The sequence below is a fragment of the Scatophagus argus genome, chromosome 1, assembly GCF_020382885.2.
Source record: "Scatophagus argus isolate fScaArg1 chromosome 1, fScaArg1.pri, whole genome shotgun sequence".
NCBI classification, from domain to species: domain Eukaryota; kingdom Metazoa; phylum Chordata; class Actinopteri; family Scatophagidae; genus Scatophagus; species Scatophagus argus.
The window spans coordinates 28,259,469-28,281,301 of record NC_058493.1 but is presented as its reverse complement, the minus strand read 5'-3'; the positions used below and the strand labels follow the sequence as shown (position 1 = coordinate 28,281,301).

Here is a 21,833-nt window from a genome sequence, read left to right as displayed (position 1 = left end):
CCCACCGTGTTGAATGTTTCACCTTATATACCCGTTAAATCACTGTCAAAATAACAAGCATCATGAACTTTTTATAAAACACACCTTCAGTTAACCTGCTGTGCTCCTTCATGCTTTTAAAGACATAAAATATTTGATTCTGTATGAAAGACTTTCTGTACTTTGAATGCTTTGGGAGTTTTTCCATACATTTGCATTTCAGTTTAAAGCTTTTTATTATTAAACCGTCCGTTACGCTCATGTATTTTTGTACTGTTTATGTATTTCATACTGGTGAAGTCATAGCTGCAGTAATGCTGTCAGATAGGAACATGCTCACATAAAGAGGCATTAAGTGCTACTGATTTTCTTTGAAAGAATAAAAATGTCTGTCCTTGTGAAGTCTTGAGACTTTGGGGATGTTGACTCTTATCCAAAGCCCTATTGGCATTCACTGTTTTTCTGTTTAAAAAGAAACACCAGAAAAATAGATGGCTTAGATGGTTTATTTCTCAAGTAACAGACATTCACGCTGGGACCAGTGACATTCAGGGGACAAAATCTGGTCTGATAAACCAATATTAATAAAATTAATTGATTTGATGTTAGTGTTTCAATGGGAAATAAAAAGCAGGCTGATTAAAAGACTACATTTTCCTCTGTATTATACTGGTTGATCTAAATTTAAATAAAAGAATAAGAGTATTTTTCTCCATTATTTCATGGCAGTTCAGCACAAACAAACCTTTAGGTTGTGTTGAGACATACTGGGGACGGATATGATCAGTGAAAACAACGGAAGTGGATACTCCTCAAAATGCATTTCATTTATAATAGTTTAATAATTCATCGTTATTAACCGACGCGGTGTTAGCACTAGTAGGCCTACTTATTATTATTATTATTATTCAATTTTCGTGGTCAGTAAAATACACCTTTAACCAATTAGCCAATCAGGATCGTCCGACCAAAGCTGCGATCCAATCAGATTTGACGGAGCGCTATTTGAAATCTGCTCGTGCCGGTGTTGTTTACCTGCAGTAGTCTGTGCTCACAGAGGTGCTCGGCTAACAAGTCGTCCCGGCGCTTCTTTAAGTCACAGTTTGGCCTCCAACATGTCGTCTGTAGACGTTCGAGCTGCGGTGAGTGAGTTGAAGTTATTTCGCTGTTTCTCTGTGTTAACCTTTAGCCTGCTGCGAGGCGGCTGGTGGCGGCTAGCATCGTTAGCTAACATTACGGCCTGCAGCGATTAGCTTTTGGTTCGCCTGTTGCTGTATAAATCAGCTTTAAATGAGACAGCGTTTATTAAACTGAGTTTCTATGTTTTGTATGCTTCTCTTTAAGCAGCTTCCAGCCGCAGAGAACCCGGTGAAGATGAGTAAAACCGCGGCTGCAGGTCCGAGGAGAGCTGCTCTTGGAGAGATTACCAACGTTCCTGAAGCAGCAGTCAACGCAAAGGTAACATGACGAAAGAACAACCGTTTCTGTTGTATGACTTGTGACTCGCATAATAACTCGGACACAAGGTACAACTTATGGCCAAAAGTGTACGGACGCTGCTGGTCTGAAGCAGCCTTCCACACAGAGTGGAGGATGTTGTGGTGTCAGATTAAAGCTCACGTTTTTGGGGTGTTCAGCTGTCACATGTTGTTGGTGTTAAGCTCCTCTGGCCTTGTAGTGAACACTTAAAGAAGGTTTGTGCAGTCGGACTAAAGTCATTCAGTTTCTCTCAAACCAAACGGCCCAAAACTCGTTAAATAATTTCTGACTCGTTTCCTCAGAGGTCGGGACGAGCCAAAGCATCAGCCAAAGCATCAGCCAAAGCTTCTTGTGGCCAAAAAGCTGCACCCACTCAGGCGGTTCATCCAGCAGTCCGGGTCCAGGCACCTGCAGACCCCCTCCCTCCAGTTTCAGAGGAGTCTGCTGACGTGTCCATGAAGGAGGAGGAGCAGCTGTGCCAGGCTTTCTCTGAAGCGCTGCTCGCCGTGGAGGACGTTGACGAGCAGGACGCAGACCTGCCACAGCTCTGCTCACAATACGTCAAAGATATCTATAATTATCTGCACGACCTGGAGGTAACTCACTCCCTCCATCATCCAAACTCTGCATCGTCCTGCGGTTCGTTTTCCACCACGGTCTGCTTCCACAGGTGCAGCAAGCCGTACGAGCCAACTACATGCAGGGTTATGAGATCACCGAGCGCATGCGAGCTCTTCTCATCGACTGGCTGGTCCAGGTTCACTCCAGGTTCCAGCTGCTGCAGGAGACTCTGTACCTCACAGTTGCCATCCTGGATCGTTTTCTCCAGGTAAGAACAGACCCAGCAGTTTTTCTTTCACTGTGGGTTTGGCGAGCTGTGAAAACCTTCTCCTGCTGTGCTGCAGGTCCAGCCGGTCTCTCGCAGAAAGCTGCAGCTCGTCGGCGTGACTGCCATGCTGGTGGCCTGTAAATACGAGGAGATGTACGCTCCGGAGGTCGGAGACTTCGCCTACATCACGGACAACGCGTTCACAAAGTCTCAGATTCTGGAGATGGAGCAGGTGGTTCTGAAGAGCCTCGGTTTCCAGCTTGGACGTCCTCTTCCGTTGCACTTCCTCAGACGGGCGTCCAAGGTGGCCAGTGTGAGTTTTTACAGCAGCAAGATAATTTAATGACGTTAAGAGTTGGGCTGATCATCAGTGTGCAAAGGAAGAGCCGCAGTATCTGTTCATCAGATCTCCTGACGAGCTGCAGGTGATGAGATGTTCTGCCTCGCTCTTCTTCACTTGCAGTATTTAAAAGCGACCGCGTACACGTGCTGAGCTCAAGTGAAAAGCAGCAGATTCTTGGTCTCCTGGAGACAAACGGTCTGAGCGTTTCCACTGGCGGGTTTGTAAGATGTTGGTGTTTCTGTCTCAGTCTGATGTAGAGCGACACACGCTGGCCAAGTACCTGATGGAGCTGACCCTCCTCGACTACCACATGGTGCACTATCGGCCCTCCGAGATCGCTGCCGCCTCCCTGTGTCTCTCCCAGCTGCTGCTTGAAGGGCTGCCGTGGGTCAGTTTGATGGACTGCGGGTGTTTTTAATGGACGTCATTTTCCTGGTTGCAGGCTTGTGTTAATTGTTCTCCTGTCGTGTCGCAGTCTCCCACGCAGCAGCACTACTCGACGTACGACGAGGCCCATCTGAAGCCGATCATGCAGCACATCGCCAAAAATGTCGTGATGTTGAACGACGGGAAGACAAAGTTCCTGGTGAGTTTCTGACAAAAAGCACGAGAAGTTTGGATCGTGAGTTGACGGCACATTAAACTGAAGTACTTTGCTCCTGTGCAGGCTGTGAAGAACAAGTACTCGAGCAGCAAACTGATGAAGATCAGCCTCATCCCTCAGCTGAAGTCGGCCGTCGTCAGGAACTTGGCGGCTGCTGTGCTCAACAATCCCTGAGGCGGACTTCTGTATTTTAGAGGACTTTTCACTTGCACTTTATTTTAGATTGATCACTGTGGAGAAACTTCACTAGTTTTTAATAAAACATTTTTATAATTTTTTTTTGATCCAGACTTTGTGGTTTGTTCAGATTTATTTCTTATCTGATGTTTGGCTCAAATCTTTATGCTGGATTTTCCTTGAATTGCACTGTAAAACCTGAGCTGAGATGTTGCACGGCTTCCAATCGGGTTGTTGGTCATCAACTTCATGAAGCTGAAGTGTTTTATTTTTTTGTTTAAAGCTTGAGCTCCAGTCACTCTTATGGGTGAAGCAAGTGCCTTATTTTTAGTTAGATTTTTCTTGATTTGATTAAATGTTAGCTGTGCTTTAGTTTGTACCTCCTGTCCTGTCCTGCATTTTAATGCACCACATACTGTGTACATGTGGTAAACATGCAATCATGCGTGGATCTTTGCCTTCTCACGGCTGTCTACTTTGTTCATGAAGCTAAATAAAATGTTTCAGTTGGCTTGTTTGCAGTCTCATTGAGTCAGTCATTCTCATGTCTAATTGGTTCCAACAGCGATCCCTAAATCCACCTTTTCTGTAGTTAATATTTATTTAATGAACCTTTAACTGACCAAAAACAAAATGAAAAGCAAGTAACAAAGATTTTTTTTTTTTTTTTTTTAAAACAGTTTATTACTAAAATAGGGGTGTGTGTAAAGCTGACAGCTTTCATGTGTGTGATGGTGGGTGGGGGTCCTGCTGACTGGACTGGATCAGCGGTGGAGTTCAGCTGAAGCGGACTCGACGCATGGAGCCCACCGTGTTGTTCTGGCTGCCCCAGTCAGAGAAGTTGTTGTAATCTCGCTTCTCCAGGATGTAATGAGGTCCTCTGTAGTTCGGCTCCTGATACACCACCCACCTACACACACACACACAGAGGGAGGAGGACATACTCAGATCCTCTACTAAAGCTACCAGTAGCACACTGGACAAATACTGACACAAGTAAAAGAAGTTTTAACGTGTGTTTGGACGTCCTTGAAGTCCTCAGATGGTAGACACACTAAGACTGCACGTGTGCTGCATTTAGGGACATCAGAGTCCCTACACCTGACTGATGCTGTACTGGAACCAGGGATCTGGAGGGAAGCGACACTTACGCTCCTCCCAGCACGCGGATGGACGCCACTCTGTTGAGGCTGTAACGGCTCATCAGGTTGGGAATGTCGTCCTGGATCTCCATCTTCTTTCCAGAGAAGCCGGCTCGCTCGAACAGCTGAGCTCTGGCGGGGTTGTTGTCCTGGGGATGACAGAAATCCAGAGAAAAACTGCTTGTGAGTGCAGGCTGGAGGACCCCCGACCCTCCATCAGGTACTGAAGAGCTCCACACCCAAACCCAAATCCTCTTTTTAATTATGAATGTGAGATCATTTGTAATGAGTTTTATAAGTCCAGGTGTCCTATGGATGCTCGTGACGAGTTACGAACCAGAGTTTGACGGACATAACGTCTCACCTGTTTGACAGCTCGGACGGAGGACACGTGGTCCCCCTGAGCGCACCACTTGTCGTAGCAGTTGTACTCTCCCCGCTCGGACATGTCCCACAGGTACTGACGGCCCCGGAAGTTCTCATGCTCGTAACCAACCCATCTTAAAGAGAGAGAAGAAGAAGAAGAAGAAGAGAAGCGAGGAGTTTAAAGCCTGATGCATAAAGCAGCAGGGAAAAGTTGAAATTAATTTACAGACCCTGCAGATATAAAAGTCAGATTCCCAGTGAGCACAGATTTGGTTATGGAGGTTTTGCTCTGTCTGTCTTTGAGGAACTCATTTCCATGATGTCTGCAGGGTGGCAGTGGTTTAAACTTGAATTTCCACAACAACTAAACAGTTTTAAGTGTCAAAAATGTAACGGCCAACCCAGGACATGCAGCATTTCGGTCACTGATTTTATTATGATCAGGTCCAAACTTCATGAACTTCAAAAACTCTGATTTAATGTGTGTGTACCTTTTCATACAGTAAGTGTCATTTTGTAAGACATTTTTTTACCTTTTCACCTTTTAACTCTGACGTGTTGATGTTTCACCTGTGAGCTACCAAACTACACGCTGGATTTTATTCAGTTGTGACTTTGACCAAATGAGTCATTATGGAAATCTCAGCTTTTCCTTTTCGGTTTTACGTCTCTAACAAGATCAACTGGCTTTCACGTGTCTGCAGTTCAGTTCTTTGAACGATCTTTCCTGTTTGTCTCATTGCTTGCTGCAGCACCCTGCAGTCTGCCTCAGGTGTTGGTGTGGACTTACGCTCCGCCCTCCACCTGCACAGAGTTACATCTCTCCGGGAAGCTCCTGTCGTTGAGCCTGCTGCAGTCAGAACTCAGGTCCAGCCGTCGGCCGGCGAAGTTCCGCTGCTCGAAAAGGGTCACCTGAGGGCGGAGACACGACAGGAGCAAAGGACAAAGAACCTGCTGTGACTCCATCAGCACTTCATCAACGTTAACTTTATTTTCTATATGAGTTTAACTTTTACTGTCTGCGTGTTCCAGTCTGTAAGGTTTCTGCTCTTTTCTTCCAACAATCTGATACCAGCAAATACAGGACATTTTTGGTGGATAATTCTGTCATTTTTGACAGGGAGGGGAAATAATAATGATATAAAAATGACAAAAATCGTGATGTCAGGATGTGTAAAACTCTTAAACTTAAATCTCTGTCATATTTTTGTCTCGTTGAATCATTTTGCTGTTTTCTGGGCGTCGCAGGAGAGACTGAGATCACGTCGCCCAAAGACTGTGGGAAGACATGTTTACTATATGATTTGGGTGAACTGAGCCTTTAAAGGTTTTCCATCCTACACTCTGCACTCGTGTACGCACCAGATACCAGATGTCAGAGGCCGAAGATGAACAATTGGACGTTTCTCACTCTGCGTAGCTTTACACGAAGAGGACAAGCTGTCTCACACAAACTGCATTCATATGTCTCTAATCTGTTCTTCTACGTCCTCACAGGAAAGTTAGCTTTAGTTTCTTCCATAAAGTGTCATCAAATCCTCCCAGTTGAGAAGCTGATACAAAACCACATGCTGCTATGACAGAGTAACTCCATGGCGGCTGGACTCACCCTCCCACCGGACCCGTAGAAGGCGCGTTGGAGCACAGACCCCAGCTTGCTGCAGATACAGAAGCAATTTTAATGAATGATTAAAACACACAACCTAACGATTCAAACAATCGCAGAGAGGCCACAGTCAGTGTGCCGAGGTGAAACTGAAGACCTGAGCAGACTGAAAATATCCACAAACATTTTTCATTTCTGTTCCAGACTGTCATGCTTCAGTCTCTGCAGTTTAAACCTGAAGTATTCACTGTGTGTGCATGTCTCCTATCACTCTTCAGGTGATTTGGGGAAACTGGTGTTGGAGGTGCCCGCCCATCTGACCGCTGGGGGGTCTGACTCTGTGGGTCAACATACCTGGTTTGTTGGGCTAATCCTGGGACCTTAGTAAAGATGTTCATGTCAGCTCTGCGAGGCAACAAGAAAGCCCCTTAAATACAGCAAGTCGAGTTGAGCCGACAGCTGCTGGAAAGCTCAGAGTGCTTCTGCAACAGTCGTCGGGGCCCTGGACGCCATTGATATGCTAAACACACAACAACGCTCATGTCCTCTGTCCACACACACACACACACACACACCATCATCATAATCAGCTGGAAACACTGCAGCCGCACGCAGAGCACAAAAAACATACAAACACACACATGCAGGTGAAACAGACGTGTGCACACACAACAAGCAGAGTTTCTGTGCGCACACACACACACAAACCACACACTGACATGTAAATGTGAGAGTGCAGTGCCAACAGTTTTGACTTTGAGCAAGTCAGCATGTTTACAACAATGCTCTGTAAACAATGCAGCTTATGATAATGGCTGTATTCAAACTTTGTGCAGGGCCAGCTCACCGTATTCACCGAGGAGGCCGCGACCCGAGGGGGGCTGCTGTCAGGGCAGCCCCTCACTCACACCTAACACGAGAGGACAAGTTGGTCTGTAAAATCTCAAAAAACTGTGACGTCCTCGCGCTGCTGCTTTTGTCCAACCAACAGTCTGAAACCCGAAGACTTTTCAGTTATTGTCGGAGAGGACAAAGAGAAACAGCAAATCCTGACATTTAAGAAGCTGGAACCAGCAAATGTTTGGCCTTTTAGCTTGAAAAGTGACCGAAGCGATTTGATTAGCAAAATAGTTGTCAACTGGTTTTCTTTTCAATCAACTAATCGATTAATCGTCATAATCCCATACCGTTTGCAATGTTATTGTTGCTATGTAAAAACTCCAGTGAAGTCAGAAGCACATAAAACAAACTTTTGACGTGTACTCTGTTTAAAACAGTATAATATGTTTAATGTGTTGAATTCATCAGTCGGCACAGAAGGAACAAAAGACCGGGAACGTTGTGGAAATGTTGGGCGCACTGCAGCTGATTGTTCAGGTGTGTACAGGTGAGCAGAGGTAGTCATAATCCATTATAAGCCCCATCAATCAATCTCTAGTTTATAACCATTCAAAAGCTACCGTAAGACATAAGACTTAGACATAAGTTACATCTATAATGTTTTACGAGTGTTGACATAGTGCGTTAGAAAGTATTATGTGTGCTTAAGAGTGTAGTCATAAAGCATTACGAATGCATTATAATACTCCATGAATGTCCCCATTCCGTACTATAGATATGATCTTCATAGAAAGTGTAGTTGCACATTTTAAACTTCATAACTTATCCAGATGTTTCTGTTATCGTGTGAAGGCTGCCACGAACAGAATGTCAAGGGAGAGAATAAGTTTGCTTTGAAAATTATTCACTGTTTGATTCCTAATCATCTTTTACGGTTTACTACACACACGGGAGCACCTTCAGTGACAGTATTTTCTGTCAGATTCACTAACATTAACTTTGCTTACAGTGACAAACAGACTCCATCTTTTTCCAAAAGATCTGTTTGCCCCAGCAAATTTACCCTCACACTTCACTGACTTCAAATAGAGGCATTCAGTGTGTGTGTGTGTGTGTGTGTGTGTGTGTGTGTGTGTGTGTGTTTGTGTGTGTGTGTGTGCGATTGCTGCTGTGTGTGAGCTGATGAATAGCAGAAAATGTCCTGGATGCTTCACTCTGTTTTGTTTTTGGCACACTGGCGCTGAACCTGCCGGTGACACTGGGGAGCATTAACTCGGTGCAGAAGCTTGGGGACGTTTCTTGCATTTTGGAGCAGTTTCCAGCGGAGACAAATGCGGGACGTGCAGCAGGTCAGTCATCTATATGTGGTTCTGAGTGAGGCGGCTGTGGCTGAGACAGACTCTGAGCAAAGGCACACATGTAGGAAGGGAAGCCACACAGACTTTAGCAGCTCTCACGCAACTTTAACACACTTTAAATTTTTAATCTTGATCATCTTGTGCGTCGCTGAGGAAACACAAATGTCGCTCATCCTGACTGTGCTGGACAAGCTGGCTTACTTCCTGTCTGTGATAGCATTTTGTGTCAGCGTGTCCTACAGCTGGCTGAAATGAAGCCAGATTTTTCTGATACTGACTGGCTGGTTTTTCACTGGATATTTAACAAATGGTCCAGAGATTTGAGTTAGGATGGTTTTACTCGAAACTGGTGGACGCCTGACGCCTCTGTGTGAGTTTTTGTTTCTACATTCTGTGATCTGTCCTCCCTGTCCTGTTCAGGGCAGACCAACAGGAGACGGAGCCATGTAGGATGCCTTCGTATTTTAACACCTGATGCCGTGATATCTGTGAAATCAGTGATCAAACTGGGTAACTGCTGTCCTGTAGGTGTAACTGAAGACAGTGAGCTCCTCACCAAAGACCACGATGCTGCAGCGGTGCATCCTGAGGCCGTACCATGTGCTTGCACTGGTGCTGTGTGTGTCGGCCGGCGATGACTTTGAGTGGACGAAGAATGACAGGACGTCTTTCTACTACGGCACCTTCCCGACCGGTATGACTCACGATGGGACACAGAACAGCCAAAAGCAGACGCTGTGGTGATCTGCAAAGTGCTGACACTTACCTTGTGCTTTGTCTTCCTCTGCAGGTTTCTCCTGGGGAGCTGGCAGCTCTGCCTATCAGACTGAAGGAGCTTGGAACATTGATGGCAAAGGAATGAGCATCTGGGACACGTTTGCCCACCAGAAGGGGAAAATATTCGCAAATGACACGGGAGACTCCTCGTGTGAGGGCTACTACAAATTCAAGGTGACATGCGTTATGGGGGCATTCATAGTGTATTCTGCATTATGACAACACTCATAAACACACATAATGCTTCCCGATGCACTAAGTCAACAGTTCATCCATCCACCGTCCTCTGATTATCCGGGGTCGGGATGCGGTGACATCAACAGTCATAAAACATTATAGATGTGAGCTAGAGGTTGACCGATGGGGCTTATAATGCATTATGACCACCTATACTCACCTGGACACAGCTCAACACTCAGCTGTAGTGAGGACTCACAGTGTGCTATAACAATTCATGCAGTGCAATGAGATGATAATCACTTATGAAGCAGCAGATTCTGTCACACTTTCCTGTTACAACAACATGTGCTTTACTTTGCTGAACGCACTCGGTCACGGCTGACGACACACAGCTTAAATACAGTTTACACATGAGCAGACAAGCAGCGATGTTTCCTGTTTGGTCTTCACCACAACCTGGAATGATTTACAAAATGTTTTGTGCTGTTGGATTTTCAGGATGACATTTCCTTGATGAAGGACATGAAGTTGAATCATTATCGTTTCTCCATTTCCTGGCCAAGGATTTTACCAAGCGGACTGAAAAGTAACCACGTGCTCAACCCATTTTTATTACTGTTTCCTTTCTGTCTTTTTCAGTTTTTTACATCCTCTTACTCATTTATTTATTTATTAAGTGCTGAAATCAATACGCCAGTCAGGCTTTTTAACTGTGAGGATTTGCTGTTTTTCTCTGTTTTGTGTTGTGCAGTCAATGTGTTTGCGTTGTGGACTTTTGGTGGGATGAAACAAACAACTTAAAGATGCCATCTTTGGCTCTGAGAAATTATGATGAGCAGTTTTCATGTTTTTAAAGCCCAAACAAATAGCCCAGTCAATGCACCAAAGAAAATCTGAATACTGAATGAATTTCATCTCTCAACCTTTTCAGGTGAACACATCAACGAGAAAGGAATCAAATATTATGATGACCTGATTAACATGCTGCTGGACAACAAGATCACACCCATCGTTACGTTGTACCACTGGGATTTACCACAGGTACGTGCCAAACTCACTAAACACCTGCTTTTGAATTTCTATCTGCTGATCGAAAGCTGCAGTGTGGATGATAATAAAACGGTTTAACTCGGCAGGTCCTGCAGGAGAAGTACGGCGGCTGGCAGAACGTCAGCATGGTGAACCACTTCAACGACTTTGCCAACTTATGCTTTGAAAGATTTGGAAACAGAGTGAAGTACTGGATCACCTTCAACAATCCGTGGGTAGGTCAGGGTGAAGGGAAGCGGTGCGTTCACTGTCCTGTGAGCAGAGTCTGAACGGGTCGTCCTCTTGTGTTCGCAGTCTGTCGCTGTGGAGGGATATGAAACAGGAGAACACGCGCCCGGACTGAAGCTGAAGGGAACAGGAGCTTACCAAGCTGCCCACCACATCATCAAGGTCGGACACCGGAGACGTGCTGTGTTCTGTCTGTACCGAGACTGCATGGAGCACAAAGCCAGAAGAACTCACATCCTTTATTTAAGTAAAAGTACCAGTAAAGCAATGTAAAAACGCCCTCAAACCTCCCAAGTGACAAATCCTTCCTTCACAGGCACACGCCAAAGTTTGGCACACGTACGACATGAAGTGGCGAAGCAAACAAAAAGGTAAAGAAAGAAAAGCTGACAGCACAGTTTGTTTGTTCTGTTTTGGTATTTTGTGACTGAAGATGAATTTCTGCTATTCTGGACAATAAAGTTGGTGTGTGTGTGTGTGTGTGTGTCTGTCCAGGCCTGGTTGGGATCTCGCTGACAGCTGATTGGGGGGAACCCGTGGACATCACCAACCAGAGGGACATTGAAGCGGCCGAGAGATACATCCAGTTCTACATGGGATGGTTCGCTACCCCGCTCTTTCATGGAGATTACCCCCAGGTCATGAAGGACTACATCGGTACGTCACGGTCAGGTGATACCATATCTCAGAGAAACGAGAGACTGTGTGTCAACGCCTTTCGTTAGCTTAAACAGTGTGGTTGTTGGATGATTTCGACAACTTTTGTAACATTTTTTCACTTGATCTTGTGCACCTTCACGTGTCTGCTGACATGTTAGTTGACTTTCACCTCCAGGCAGGAAGAGTGGCCAGCAGGGCCTGGGAGCTTCACGGCTGCCCGTCTTCTCGTCTGAGGAGAAGAGTTACATCAAGGGAACCTGTGACTTCTTGGGCCTCGGCCATTTCACTACTCGCTACATCACCCTGAAGAATTACCCATCAGGCCTTGGAGACAGCTACTTTGCAGATCGGGACCTCGCCGAGCTGGTTGACCCACAATGGCCCGATCCTGGCTCTGAATGGCTCTATTCTGTCCCCTGGGGCTTCCGACGCTTGTTGAACTTTGTCAAGGTACACAGCACAAAGATCTAATGAGTATAAAAATAAATTGTTCAGGTTTCTTTGGGGAAAGCTAATACAATAAATCACATCTTATTTTATAGAAATATACCCTCTCACTGGACCTTTAAAGGTTAGATATGAAAATGGACGACACTCTCTCTATGTTATGTCACACAATTAAAAAGATGAAGGTTATTGTGGTGGAAAAAAATGAGAATTAAGAGGCTGTGAAAGAAAAGAAGAAAACCGTCTTTATTTTAACTCTTACAAGAGGACCGAAACCAACAACGTCACAAAGCACTTGTGAGGGAATCGGCCCACAATGTCTTCTCAGCAACGTTGTTATATGAAACAGCCCACAGAAAGGTGATAACAACAAGGCCACATGATTATTTGGATTTCTGGCTAACAGTTGTGGCAGTCCCAAGCACTGTCAGCATAACGGAGAGGCTTCTCATGCGGTGGTTCACACACCAAGCTGAAACATGGTTCATGGTCAGAGTCACACTGGCAGTTAGAATAGTCATATTATTGCATTTTAATAAGACATCATATGTTGTATAATTATTTTCCCCTACAGTTACGAAACATGAAATATAGTGTACAAAGAAATATGAGTTTGTAACAATATGCAACAGTATGTGTAGCGTCAAACCTGAATGTAACTCCACATCTCCCTCACAGACTCAGTATGGAAACCCCATGATATACGTGACAGAAAACGGCGTGTCGGAGAAAATGCTCTGCACCGACCTCTGCGACGACTGGAGAATGAAGTACTTCAAAGACTACATCAATGAAATGCTGAAAGGTGAAACAAAACCTCTACTGAGCACAAAGACGACGCCACAAAACAAAGATTTTACTGCCTGGGCCTCGTTTGAGTCACTGAGTGTGTTTTTCAGATTTCGTAAAACTAAAAAGGCCGCCACGTTCGCGAGATGAACCGACTTTGTTCTCATTTTGCTCTGTGGTTCAACAGCAATTAAGGATGGAGTGAACGTGAAGGGTTACACAGCCTGGTCTCTTCTTGATAACTTTGAGTGGGATGAGGGATTCTCCGAGAGGTTCGGACTCTACTATGTGGACTTCAGGAACAAAAACAAACCACGCTACCCCAAGGCTTCTGTCCAGTTCTACAAACGCATCATCAGCTCTAACGGCTTCCCCAATCAGCGAGAGGTAAACTCTTAACCTCGCGCTCTGTTAAACCCCCTCTGCAGCAGGACATGGTTTTAACTGTCTGATGGCTCTTTGCAGGTGGAAAGCTGGAAGAGGAAAGCTGTAGAGATGTGCTCCTCCAGTAACCAGCTGCTGGCTGCCGGTGAGAACAAAAGCAGGCTGTGATGAGCTTGGTGGGGCCAAACAAAGACAGATTCTGTCCACAGCTTGTTATTCCACTACCTAACAGGGTTTTTCTTTGTTTTGCCCCTCCAGCTGGAAGAAACTCCCATGGAAATCAGGAACATGCAGGAATGCAAAAGGCTTGGCCAGTGCATGATGAAGTTTAGGTACAGAATGATCTGTTTCTGAATGACCTCCCATCAGTTATATGTAAACTGCTTCATTTCAGAGGCAGATACTGTGCTATTTACGCCACTTTTTACTCCATTCAAAACATGCCTTGAGCTTTAAAAGTATGACACATTGTTTTAGCCCAAAAATTAATAAAACTGTTCAAAATTAGCTTGATTTTGACCAACGTGACCAACTCAAATCCAACAGCTGGCTCAACATAAGGAGCTCCCTCTCACTGGGCAGATAGCCAATCATACTTTAGGATAAAGGAGTGGCACTTGGGGTGGCCAGTCAGCCCCCCTCCCTGCCCTTCTGAACGCGCCCCTGAATGCACAAAAAACCCCAGAAATGAATCTGTAAGATGCATTGGACTTCCTGTATGTTTTGAAGCTCTGTGGGAGGTTTCTTTCAGTGATTTGAAGCTGGCACTGAAAACGGAGACGCGTACGCACACTGACGGCAGTTTTCATGCATGTGTTTCAGATCCACTGATAGGCCACATGGAGATGGTGACAGAGATTGTGGTTCCCACCGTGTGCACACTCTGCATCCTCCTCAGCGCAGTCTTCCTCATGTTCCTGCTGCGTGGACGCCTCTGAAGACACACACACACACAGACAGTCACATCCTGGCAGCAGTCCACAGCTGAAGAAATGAATCTGAGAGTGGCTTCAAAGCTGTCAAACTTGATCCTGTCCTGAGCATCTTGTTGATTAAACTGTCCTGCTGTTCTGTTTTGCATGATCACTTTTTCAGGTTGTCACTGTTGAGTCAAAATGAGTCACAACTCTGGAAGAATGAATTCAAGCTTGGTATATTACTTTTTTATTTTTCAACAAACTGGTCTTGTGTGGTTTTTGAAGTAGTTCAGTTTTACAGGCTACTCAGGCTGACCACAGAGAGGACGAGATTTACTGTCAACGAGTTTGTGAAATTAAGAAAAAAGAGTGATGGAGATAAAGTGTTGTACTCTCTGTGGATCTTACACTTCAATTAAATATATTTTAGGACTTAACTGGTGCTGATTATTTTTTCATATCGACCCTGCCGAAAAGTTCAGAGGAGCTGCGGCAAGTCGAACACAGTTCAGAGGAACACCACTTCCTGTGAACGCCTGTTTGCAAAGAGCCCCCGTAAACAACACAAACACAGATGGTGTGTTGCAGGGGGTTTTAACATGAGTTGTGTTTTACTGTTGTTTAACTTGTGCACGAATTATACTGTCAGCCACTTATTATGAGGTTATCACTGACTGTAGCACGAGAACGTACTGTAAGAACGACGAGGGGTTGTTACTGAAGAACAATTCGGTTACTGTCGGCCATAAGCACGCCATACAACAAATCAGGGTCCCAGAAACAACAACAGTCTGACTCTGCTTCCATTTTCCTCTTTTCCGCCCTCTCGCTCTCACATTCATCCACACAAACATTCACAGACCGCAGGAAACCACAAAACTCCTGGCTCTCAGCTCCAACTGACCTGACTCTAACATTAACATCAACTCTATCAGCATTAACACCATGGAACATCACTGCAGGGACGTTACGGGACATTTAAAACAGTCGCACCTCCATATGTCGTACGTCAAGCATTTCAGTAATCAATAACAAATCATGGGGATCATTTGACAGTTTTACATGTCACCTCAAAAGACATATATTTAAACTTCCATATTAATGCCAACGTGTCATTCTGATCCACTTTTGTTTACAAATTCTTCTGTCGCGTTATATTTATCTTTGCTGTATTTGGTTAATTTGGATTTGTCTTATACACGTACTTCCACACAGTCATTGGTTAAAATGGTATTTGATTGGAGTAATTTCGGTTGGACTTTATTTTGAAAACCGGAGCTTCGTACCGGATGTAGACGTCGCTAGCTTTGCAGTGCTTGTTGTTTCCCCGGTGGACGCCTCCTCACATGTAAGAAGATAAGGTTGCATTTTGTGTGAACCACAGTGTCCTGTTTTCTAAGCTGTTGCTGTTGTTGATGGTGACTTGTAGTGTAAACAGACTCGATATGTTTCAGCGTTTGGCTGACAGCAGCTAGCTTGCATGTTAGCCAAGTCAGTATCCGAGTAGCTCGCAGTTAGCTTAGCAGCGCGGAGTTGACTTTGTTCTACAGCTACAAATGTTACACAGAGTTAGCGTTAGATTGAGACAGACAGAGACAGAGACAGAGAGTGTCGTGTTCACTCGGGCTGCCCTGCTGGTTTCTCCCTGTGATGACAGACTGCAGAGGACTGACTGTCTTTATACTTTGTGTTTTGGCCACCATTGAGTTTACCGCCTTTCTGAGGGTGAAGCGCTGCTGGATCGATATCTGCCTTTCATACCGATACCTAAGAACTATGAACTAACGGGGATAAGTGCCGATATTCTGACTTAATATAAAAAGAGTGGAAAACAATACTCGTGGCAACACTTTCATAGCAACTTTAACAGTAAGCATCTGAAATATGTAATACTGCTACATATTATATATTATATGATAAGTTGTGGAATAAGAATACAGATAACAACAACTTTGCAGTACCGATAACAGTAACAACACAACTGTAAAAATACTTAACAACTTAACATATAAGGATCATTTTCGTTAGCTGAGCTTAAGTTTTTGTTAAAGACTTCACACACAGTTGAACAGTCAAAGTTAAGAATCCTGATAACAATACAAAGATTCACCATATAACACAGTCGAATGTTTTTCTGCAAAATATTAATCTGTAAAGTAAGTGGTAAGTGCAGATGTTCCAGTGGAGTAATAAGTGCAGTATTTCTCCCTGAAATGTACTGGACTTAGAGGTCTGAATAATAAGAGCTGGGCCATAAAATTGATAGGATAGAGATTGATTAACAGTTTCTGTCAATAATGATGAGAAGTTTTGGACTTTTTCCCTGGAAGTCCTCAGGACACATTAACTAACTAACTATCACTAAAACTAAATTCCAAAGTTTAACTCAACACTCTACAAAGTGTCAGCATTATCAAATCATATCCCGTGACAAATATTGATATTCAGCATGGATAAAATGAGCGTGATCGGCCCAGCATGGGGCCGGTGCTTCCACCCACATCATATCAGGGAGGCAGTTTGTTTTCTTCACTGACTTTCTTTCATTCAGAGCTCCTTTGATTTGGAATTAGAGTTTGGTATAAATGAGACATGCAGTGTCACTGAGTTTTAAACCAAAATAAATCATTTCATAACTATAATGCAGTAAATGATCTCATCCTAGAAAAAACACAACTGCTTGTTCTGAAATCAGCCTAATAGCAGTCAAATCAGTGTGAAGGTTGTACCTTTCATCCAGCAGCCAGGCGACATGTTTGACCCGCTGGAAAATGGCCTGGATAACATTTCAGACTACGATGCTGTGGAGGACGAAGCTTTCCCCCCTCTCCCGCCGCCTCTGTCTCCGGGCCAGGACGGACACGATGAGGGAGACCCTTTTGGAAATGGTGAGACGCTCCTGTCAAAATCCCACAGATAAAGAATATTTGACTGTTTAGAAGTGGAAACTGAAACAATGAGCCAACTGACACCCTCGGACTGATGGTCTTTACCTGCCGCTCGACCGCCTTCTCTCTACAAAGTGACGTTCACCAGCTGCCTTGTTGTCATGTGGTTGATGCAGGGGAGCAAGACGGCGACGTGTCCAAGCTGGCGGACGTTCCCGCTGCTAAAAGGAAAGGAGTGAAGAGGCCACAACCCAAGCTGGACTCTCACAGGTACTTCAGACGTCAGTGCTTTCACACTGTGGAACATTTGGAAGGATGCCACAAATCGTGACGAAGGCATTCACTTTTTAAAGCTGGAAAAGGTCTGAGCAGCGCATGAGTTATTGTGTATCAAAGGCAGCATCATTTAAGCTCCACTTCAGGTTTTGTGGATATTTTTAGTCTTGCAGCTGCTTACATATTGTGAAATATTTAACTGCCACAACGTTTCCTGCTGATTTACGGGTTTAAAATATTACTCTAATTTATTGCAAAGAAATATGAAAACTGGGGCTGCAAATCAGTTTGCACTGAAAACAAAAACAGATTCAGTAATTTCCAGCTGCTTTAATTACGAAAGAGCTTCTTGATTATGATGGAGTGACTTTCATCATCTTCCACAGTGTAACCTTGAAGCTGCCCTGATCACATTGTTCACGCAAACCGTGAACCAAATGAGTTTGAGTGATGAGAAAACGCTTGTTCAGAGTCAATAATGATCAGCTGATCAGCTGTTCCTCTCGGTGTTTGGAGTCTCCTTCAGCTCTTTGGTTTCTGTCTTGGTTTGCCACCGCAGCTCTCGTTCAGCTTCTCTCCGGCAGCAGGCAGCTGTTTTCAGGGTAAAACTCCACACCGACGCTGGTGGACTCAGTGGAGTCAGATTTGTTACTCAGGAGTGAACAGGAAACAGTTTGCTGACATGTTCACTAAAGCTGCTTTTAAAAGTTTAGAATATGTTTCTATCTTCCCCTTTTTGACCCCAACTGGCCCAAAAAATCACTTAATGCTGATTTAAGTTTTGATCATTTATATCAAAGTCTCAGTGTAAGCATTTGATGCGTTTTCCTTCAGACTCACCTCAGACAGAGGACTTCCAGCTCTGCGAACGCTGTTTGATGATGTGCGTTTCAGAGGCAAAGGACACGAGGTGAGCTGACAGCAGACACAAGAGCAAAGCCAAAGGACGGCCGGACCACTTCATGCTGGCTGTACTTTGTGTTTGTTTTGTCCAACCAGGCTGAGGACCTGCAGCTGCTGATGCAGAAGATGGAGAACTGGGCCCACAGGTTGTACCCCAAACTGCAGTTTGAAGATTTTATTGACAAAGTGGAGAAGCTCGGCAAGAAGAAGGAAGTGCAGGTGAGCTGAAGACGTCCATGCTGGATATGTCAGGGATGTGTACTTGTTTTCTACATGAAGTATTTGTAATTATTTTCCTATTCCTCCTGCGGCAGACGTGTCTCAAACGGATACGACTGGACATGCCGCTGACACACGAAGATTTTATGGGAAATGATGGTAAGAGATAAAAACACACACACGTTAGACGTTCACACTGTGAATCCACAGTTCTGTGAAAAACCCGTTTGTCTCAGGTGAAGAAGAGGCAGCTCCTGAATCGCACGTCTTCAGGGATCCGGATCCCTTTGACGACCTGACGGGGCCGCTCCACTCCACCCCGGCTCCAGCTGCCCCGCCTGCTGCCCCGCCCGCTGCCTCCCTGACCGACGAGCAGCGCCGACGCATGGAGCTGAACAGACTGCAGGCCCTGCAGAGGAAGCTCGCCCGCCAGCAGCAAACAGGTGAGAGGAACAATCAGAGTTGAGTCTTTTGAGACACATAGGAACAAAAGTCACTCCAGCAAACCTCATCCAGTGCATTAAGAGGAATCAGAATCGATTGCTTCCCCATCAGGCCACTTTAACCGTCTGTGCAGCCTTTAACACCACTGTGTTTAACTCCTCCTGCTGTTCAGACTCCCAGACTGTGGACTCGTCCACATCTGCAGATGAACCCACATCTGTCTGCTCTGCAAGCGTCCTCAACAACTCTAAAGATGAGGATGAGGAGGATTTAGACCTGGAGCCAACCAGCAGCAGCACACAACAAGCCAACCAGCTTCCTCACAAAGACTCTGAACCTTCAGCCGAGTCACCCGACTGTGACAAGCAGGAAGAAAACGGCCTGAGCCCGAGCCATCAGGCCGGCGACGGGTGTGAGGACGGAGACTAAAGTGCAGCACACACTCTGAGTGTAGGAGCTGCTAACAGCCGACAGACTTCCTGTTTGAAATACGTGTACAATCGTGCTGTTGTGGCAGCAACATTAAATGGCAGTGAATGTTTCCCTTTCACAGGATTCTGTCTGGTTCCTCAAATTCCAGTTTTTAGTGAATCACCCCAGATGTTGTTGTAAATGATCATATGGGCCTTACGGACGGTAACTACAGACCCGCCTGCAGCCGCGAGCGCCTTGTTCATAACCCCGTCAGAGCAGCTTGAAAGGTCACTGCGGTGTTTGGGATGGATTTTTTTCTAGAGCCCAATGATACTATAAAACTTAATTCTGAGGGATATATCCATCAATATTCTTTATAAATATGTATAATTTTAAATGATTGATATAGGAAATAAGGATAAATAAAAAAATCAATGTGTCTTTTGTAGGCCAGTGTTGGCCAATAGAAATTGTTCGGGCTCTTGTCTCTTCTGACGTTCGGTTGGTTTATTATTGTTTATTGTGTTCTTACTGTTTTTAAAATGCCAACAACAATAAACTGTTTCTTGTAAATTGAATCCGTTCAGTGTTAGCACTCCCCTGTGATCCCACCTCCTATAATTAATGCATACTCTAAGGAAAGTCTTAGTACACTGGAAAATACAATAAAAGTATTTATTTTGTATTTTCTAATATCCAAGCTCAGAGGCGTTCAGCTCTGATGTTCTGTTTGGGGCAGATGTTTACTCTTGTTATTAGGTTTTGTAGTGGAGAAAGTGGAAAACAAAACATTCAGAATTTCTCATAAAAAAAAAAAACCCAACAAAAGCATAAAAACTCCACAGTCTCTCCAAAGCACGACAGGCTGCAGTACTGACAGGATCCACTTGATGGCGACAGCGTCACAGCCTCCAGTCAGAAGCAGCAGAAGAAACGCAACAGTTCGGTTGAGAATGCAGTTCATCAGCTGCTTTGCTCTGTCACTGAGTCGGAACCGGAAGCGTGTGGATCATCCAGGTGTTGTCCAGGCGCTGTGCGTGCTGGCAGGTTAAAGGTCACTGCTTTCTAATGAAGACGGAAATCTTTCAAACAAAATATAGTTGATATAAAGTACAGTCACAAATATGTAGTTTTCTCTCTAATTAATCGTCTTACAAACTGAACAGAAATCTGCATATTTCCGTATGTCACCAGAGGAACTATCGTACTATTGCCTCTAGTGGTATAACGTGGTATTACAGGACGGGCTGGGGCTAGCCGGTTAGCATGCTAACTTCAGTAGACGTCTTCACATTTTGATGATCATGTTAGCTAATTTTGTAAAAGTTTTAAACTAAATTTTTGCTTTTCCTAGTGCCTACAGCAGACCAAGCTTCTAAAACTAGATTTTATATTTTCCACACATATATATATTCCATCATCCATGTCTTTCAGACACATCAAGAAGGCCTTAAAACTGCTTTATTAATATGGTTGATGTTCTTATCTGTATTGTTGGGTATTTTATTCTTTCTTACTTTGTAATAGTTTATTTCATTTTGTCAAATTTTATTTGCTTGAAGTGTTTCAGTCCTGTCTAAAAGTGCTGTATAAATAAAGTTTATTACAACTGTATTATTATCATTACTGTGAGTAAAACCAGTGAAGCTGGTATTTTTTTTCTCCTGATCACTCGAGAGAGAGGAAGTGTGTGGTGTTTGTATTGGTTTAACACTGCTCTGGTGTTACATATGTGAGTATTTACACATTCACCAATCAAAACAAATGACAAGAACAGCCTATTCTGACAAAATGACCGTGAAAACCAGTCGTCTGCGTCTAATGGAGCTCCGGATCGAGTTTGTTTGTTTCATTTTATCTGCATCTGCAAAAGCCACAACCCAGAAGGCACGAAAACTGGCCTTATGTCAACAGCAGGATGTGGGGGTTTCCTGAGGACAGCCTGGACGCCTGCCAGACCTGTGAATGAAACCTCATGTTATATATACAGTGCAGCGAGTCCACGTGAGCAGCTCCAACCAATGCACAGCTGGCTGCGAGCCCCGGGTCAAATCAGGAGAGTTTCTGTCTTCAAGTTTGTTTTTCTGCAAAGGTTAAAGTAAAGTTTAGGCATCTATTTTTGTTGAGTGCTCTGTAATTTGTATATGTACAAAGAGCAGAGGCCTCGTGTGGCCCTGCTCAGACCGTCTCACCTCACATGCTGTCTGTTCAAAGGTTAGTCAAGTACTACTTGAGATACTTTCAGCTCCATTCTGTGCTACACGTTACTTTTACTCCCACATTTCAGATGTAAAAAAAATAAATATATAACTCATATATTAAGTCATAAGTCATATCACGACCACTTTTAACGATCAGGATTTAATGTCTCATAACTTTGAGAAACCACACGTCCCATCCTGTCCTCATGATGAGACACGATTCTGTTACATCATCGCACACACTGTGGGATAACGAGTTTTAAATCCCGGAGAAAACAGACAACAGTGAACCTACTGGAGTATCTGCATTCACTGTTTGGCCACTTGGGGGCA

The 21,833-nt window shown here is 44.4% G+C and overlaps 4 protein-coding genes and 1 long non-coding RNA gene across 7 annotated transcripts; 3 read left to right on the top strand and 2 right to left on the bottom strand.

The window, feature by feature from the left end:
* The first annotated feature begins 960 nt into the window (after positions 1-960).
* On the top strand, positions 961-3,524 carry LOC124063480 (G2/mitotic-specific cyclin-B2-like). The gene is made up of 8 exons (XM_046397175.1): positions 961-1,121; positions 1,327-1,437; positions 1,761-2,054; positions 2,129-2,287; positions 2,364-2,600; positions 2,878-3,018; positions 3,106-3,216; positions 3,298-3,524. Exons 1-8 carry the CDS (start codon positions 1,095-1,097, stop codon positions 3,406-3,408), a joined length of 1,191 nt encoding a protein of 396 aa, XP_046253131.1. The 5' UTR covers positions 961-1,094; the 3' UTR covers positions 3,409-3,524.
* Positions 3,525-4,121: 597 nt separating this feature from the next.
* crybgx (crystallin beta gamma X) lies at positions 4,122-7,216 on the bottom strand. Its single transcript, XM_046397157.1, has 6 exons — positions 6,880-7,216; positions 6,529-6,577; positions 5,710-5,831; positions 4,918-5,053; positions 4,563-4,702; positions 4,122-4,321 (listed from the first exon to the last, which is right to left on the bottom strand). Exons 1-6 carry the CDS (start codon positions 6,921-6,923, stop codon positions 4,189-4,191), a joined length of 624 nt encoding a protein of 207 aa, XP_046253113.1. The 5' UTR covers positions 6,924-7,216; the 3' UTR covers positions 4,122-4,188.
* A 1,256-nt stretch (positions 7,217-8,472) lies between these two features.
* lctla (lactase-like a) lies at positions 8,473-14,632 on the top strand. Of its 2 annotated transcripts, XM_046397146.1 has the most exons (15): positions 8,473-8,714; positions 9,252-9,417; positions 9,514-9,674; positions 10,179-10,266; positions 10,612-10,721; positions 10,817-10,945; positions 11,025-11,120; positions 11,275-11,329; positions 11,454-11,615; positions 11,794-12,068; positions 12,744-12,870; positions 13,042-13,241; positions 13,320-13,383; positions 13,497-13,570; positions 14,061-14,632. In XM_046397146.1, exons 2-14 carry the CDS (start codon positions 9,291-9,293, stop codon positions 13,568-13,570), a joined length of 1,668 nt encoding a protein of 555 aa, XP_046253102.1. In that variant the 5' UTR covers positions 8,473-8,714; positions 9,252-9,290; the 3' UTR covers positions 14,061-14,632. The 2 variants fall into 2 exon arrangements, with proteins under 2 accessions (XP_046253102.1, XP_046253093.1); XM_046397137.1 differs by lacking the exon at positions 13,497-13,570 and having other exon boundaries at positions 8,475-8,714.
* Positions 11,183-12,054, bottom strand: LOC124063474. The gene is made up of 2 exons (XR_006844114.1): positions 11,934-12,054; positions 11,183-11,847 (listed from the first exon to the last, which is right to left on the bottom strand). It is a non-coding gene; the product is annotated as an uncharacterized LOC124063474 (long non-coding RNA).
* Positions 14,633-15,378: 746 nt separating the features above from the next.
* tipin (timeless interacting protein) lies at positions 15,379-19,877 on the top strand. 2 transcript variants are annotated; one of them, XM_046397126.1, is made up of 8 exons: positions 15,379-15,503; positions 16,896-17,043; positions 17,220-17,313; positions 18,154-18,229; positions 18,319-18,441; positions 18,537-18,600; positions 18,678-18,884; positions 19,058-19,877. In XM_046397126.1, exons 2-8 carry the CDS (start codon positions 16,908-16,910, stop codon positions 19,312-19,314), a joined length of 957 nt encoding a protein of 318 aa, XP_046253082.1. In that variant the 5' UTR covers positions 15,379-15,503; positions 16,896-16,907; the 3' UTR covers positions 19,315-19,877. The 2 variants fall into 2 exon arrangements, with proteins under 2 accessions (XP_046253082.1, XP_046253073.1); XM_046397117.1 differs by having other exon boundaries at positions 15,398-15,503; positions 16,899-17,043.
* Positions 19,878-21,833: the final 1,956 nt, after the last annotated feature.

Excerpts from the sequence above, each read along its gene's own strand:
- LOC124063480 (XM_046397175.1), top strand. The coding sequence starts at position 1,095 with ATGTCGTCTGTAGACGTTCGAGCTGCG. Across the intron at positions 1,438-1,760 it reads AAGCAGCAGTCAACGCAAAG|AGGTCGGGACGAGCCAAAGC; the intron begins GTAACATGACGA and ends TCGTTTCCTCAG. Across the intron at positions 3,019-3,105 it reads TGCTTGAAGGGCTGCCGTGG|TCTCCCACGCAGCAGCACTA; the intron begins GTCAGTTTGATG and ends GTCGTGTCGCAG.
- crybgx (XM_046397157.1), bottom strand. The coding sequence starts at position 6,923 with ATGAACATCTTTACTAAGGTCCCAGGATTAGCCCAACAAACCAG. Across the intron at positions 5,832-6,528 it reads TCTACGGGTCCGGTGGGAGG|GTGACCCTTTTCGAGCAGCG; the intron begins GTGAGTCCAGCC and ends CTCCGCCCTCAG. Across the intron at positions 4,703-4,917 it reads CCGTCCGAGCTGTCAAACAG|GACAACAACCCCGCCAGAGC; the intron begins GTGAGACGTTAT and ends TGTCATCCCCAG.
- lctla (XM_046397137.1), top strand. The coding sequence starts at position 9,291 with ATGCTGCAGCGGTGCATCCTGAGGCCGTACCATGTGCTTGCACTGGTG. Across the intron at positions 10,267-10,611 it reads TTTACCAAGCGGACTGAAAA|GTGAACACATCAACGAGAAA; the intron begins GTAACCACGTGC and ends CAACCTTTTCAG. Across the intron at positions 12,069-12,743 it reads GCTTGTTGAACTTTGTCAAG|ACTCAGTATGGAAACCCCAT; the intron begins GTACACAGCACA and ends TCTCCCTCACAG.
- tipin (XM_046397126.1), top strand. The coding sequence starts at position 16,908 with ATGTTTGACCCGCTGGAAAATGGCCTGGATAACATTTCAGACTACGAT. Across the intron at positions 17,314-18,153 it reads CCCAAGCTGGACTCTCACAG|ACTCACCTCAGACAGAGGAC; the intron begins GTACTTCAGACG and ends GTTTTCCTTCAG. Across the intron at positions 18,442-18,536 it reads GCAAGAAGAAGGAAGTGCAG|ACGTGTCTCAAACGGATACG; the intron begins GTGAGCTGAAGA and ends CTCCTGCGGCAG.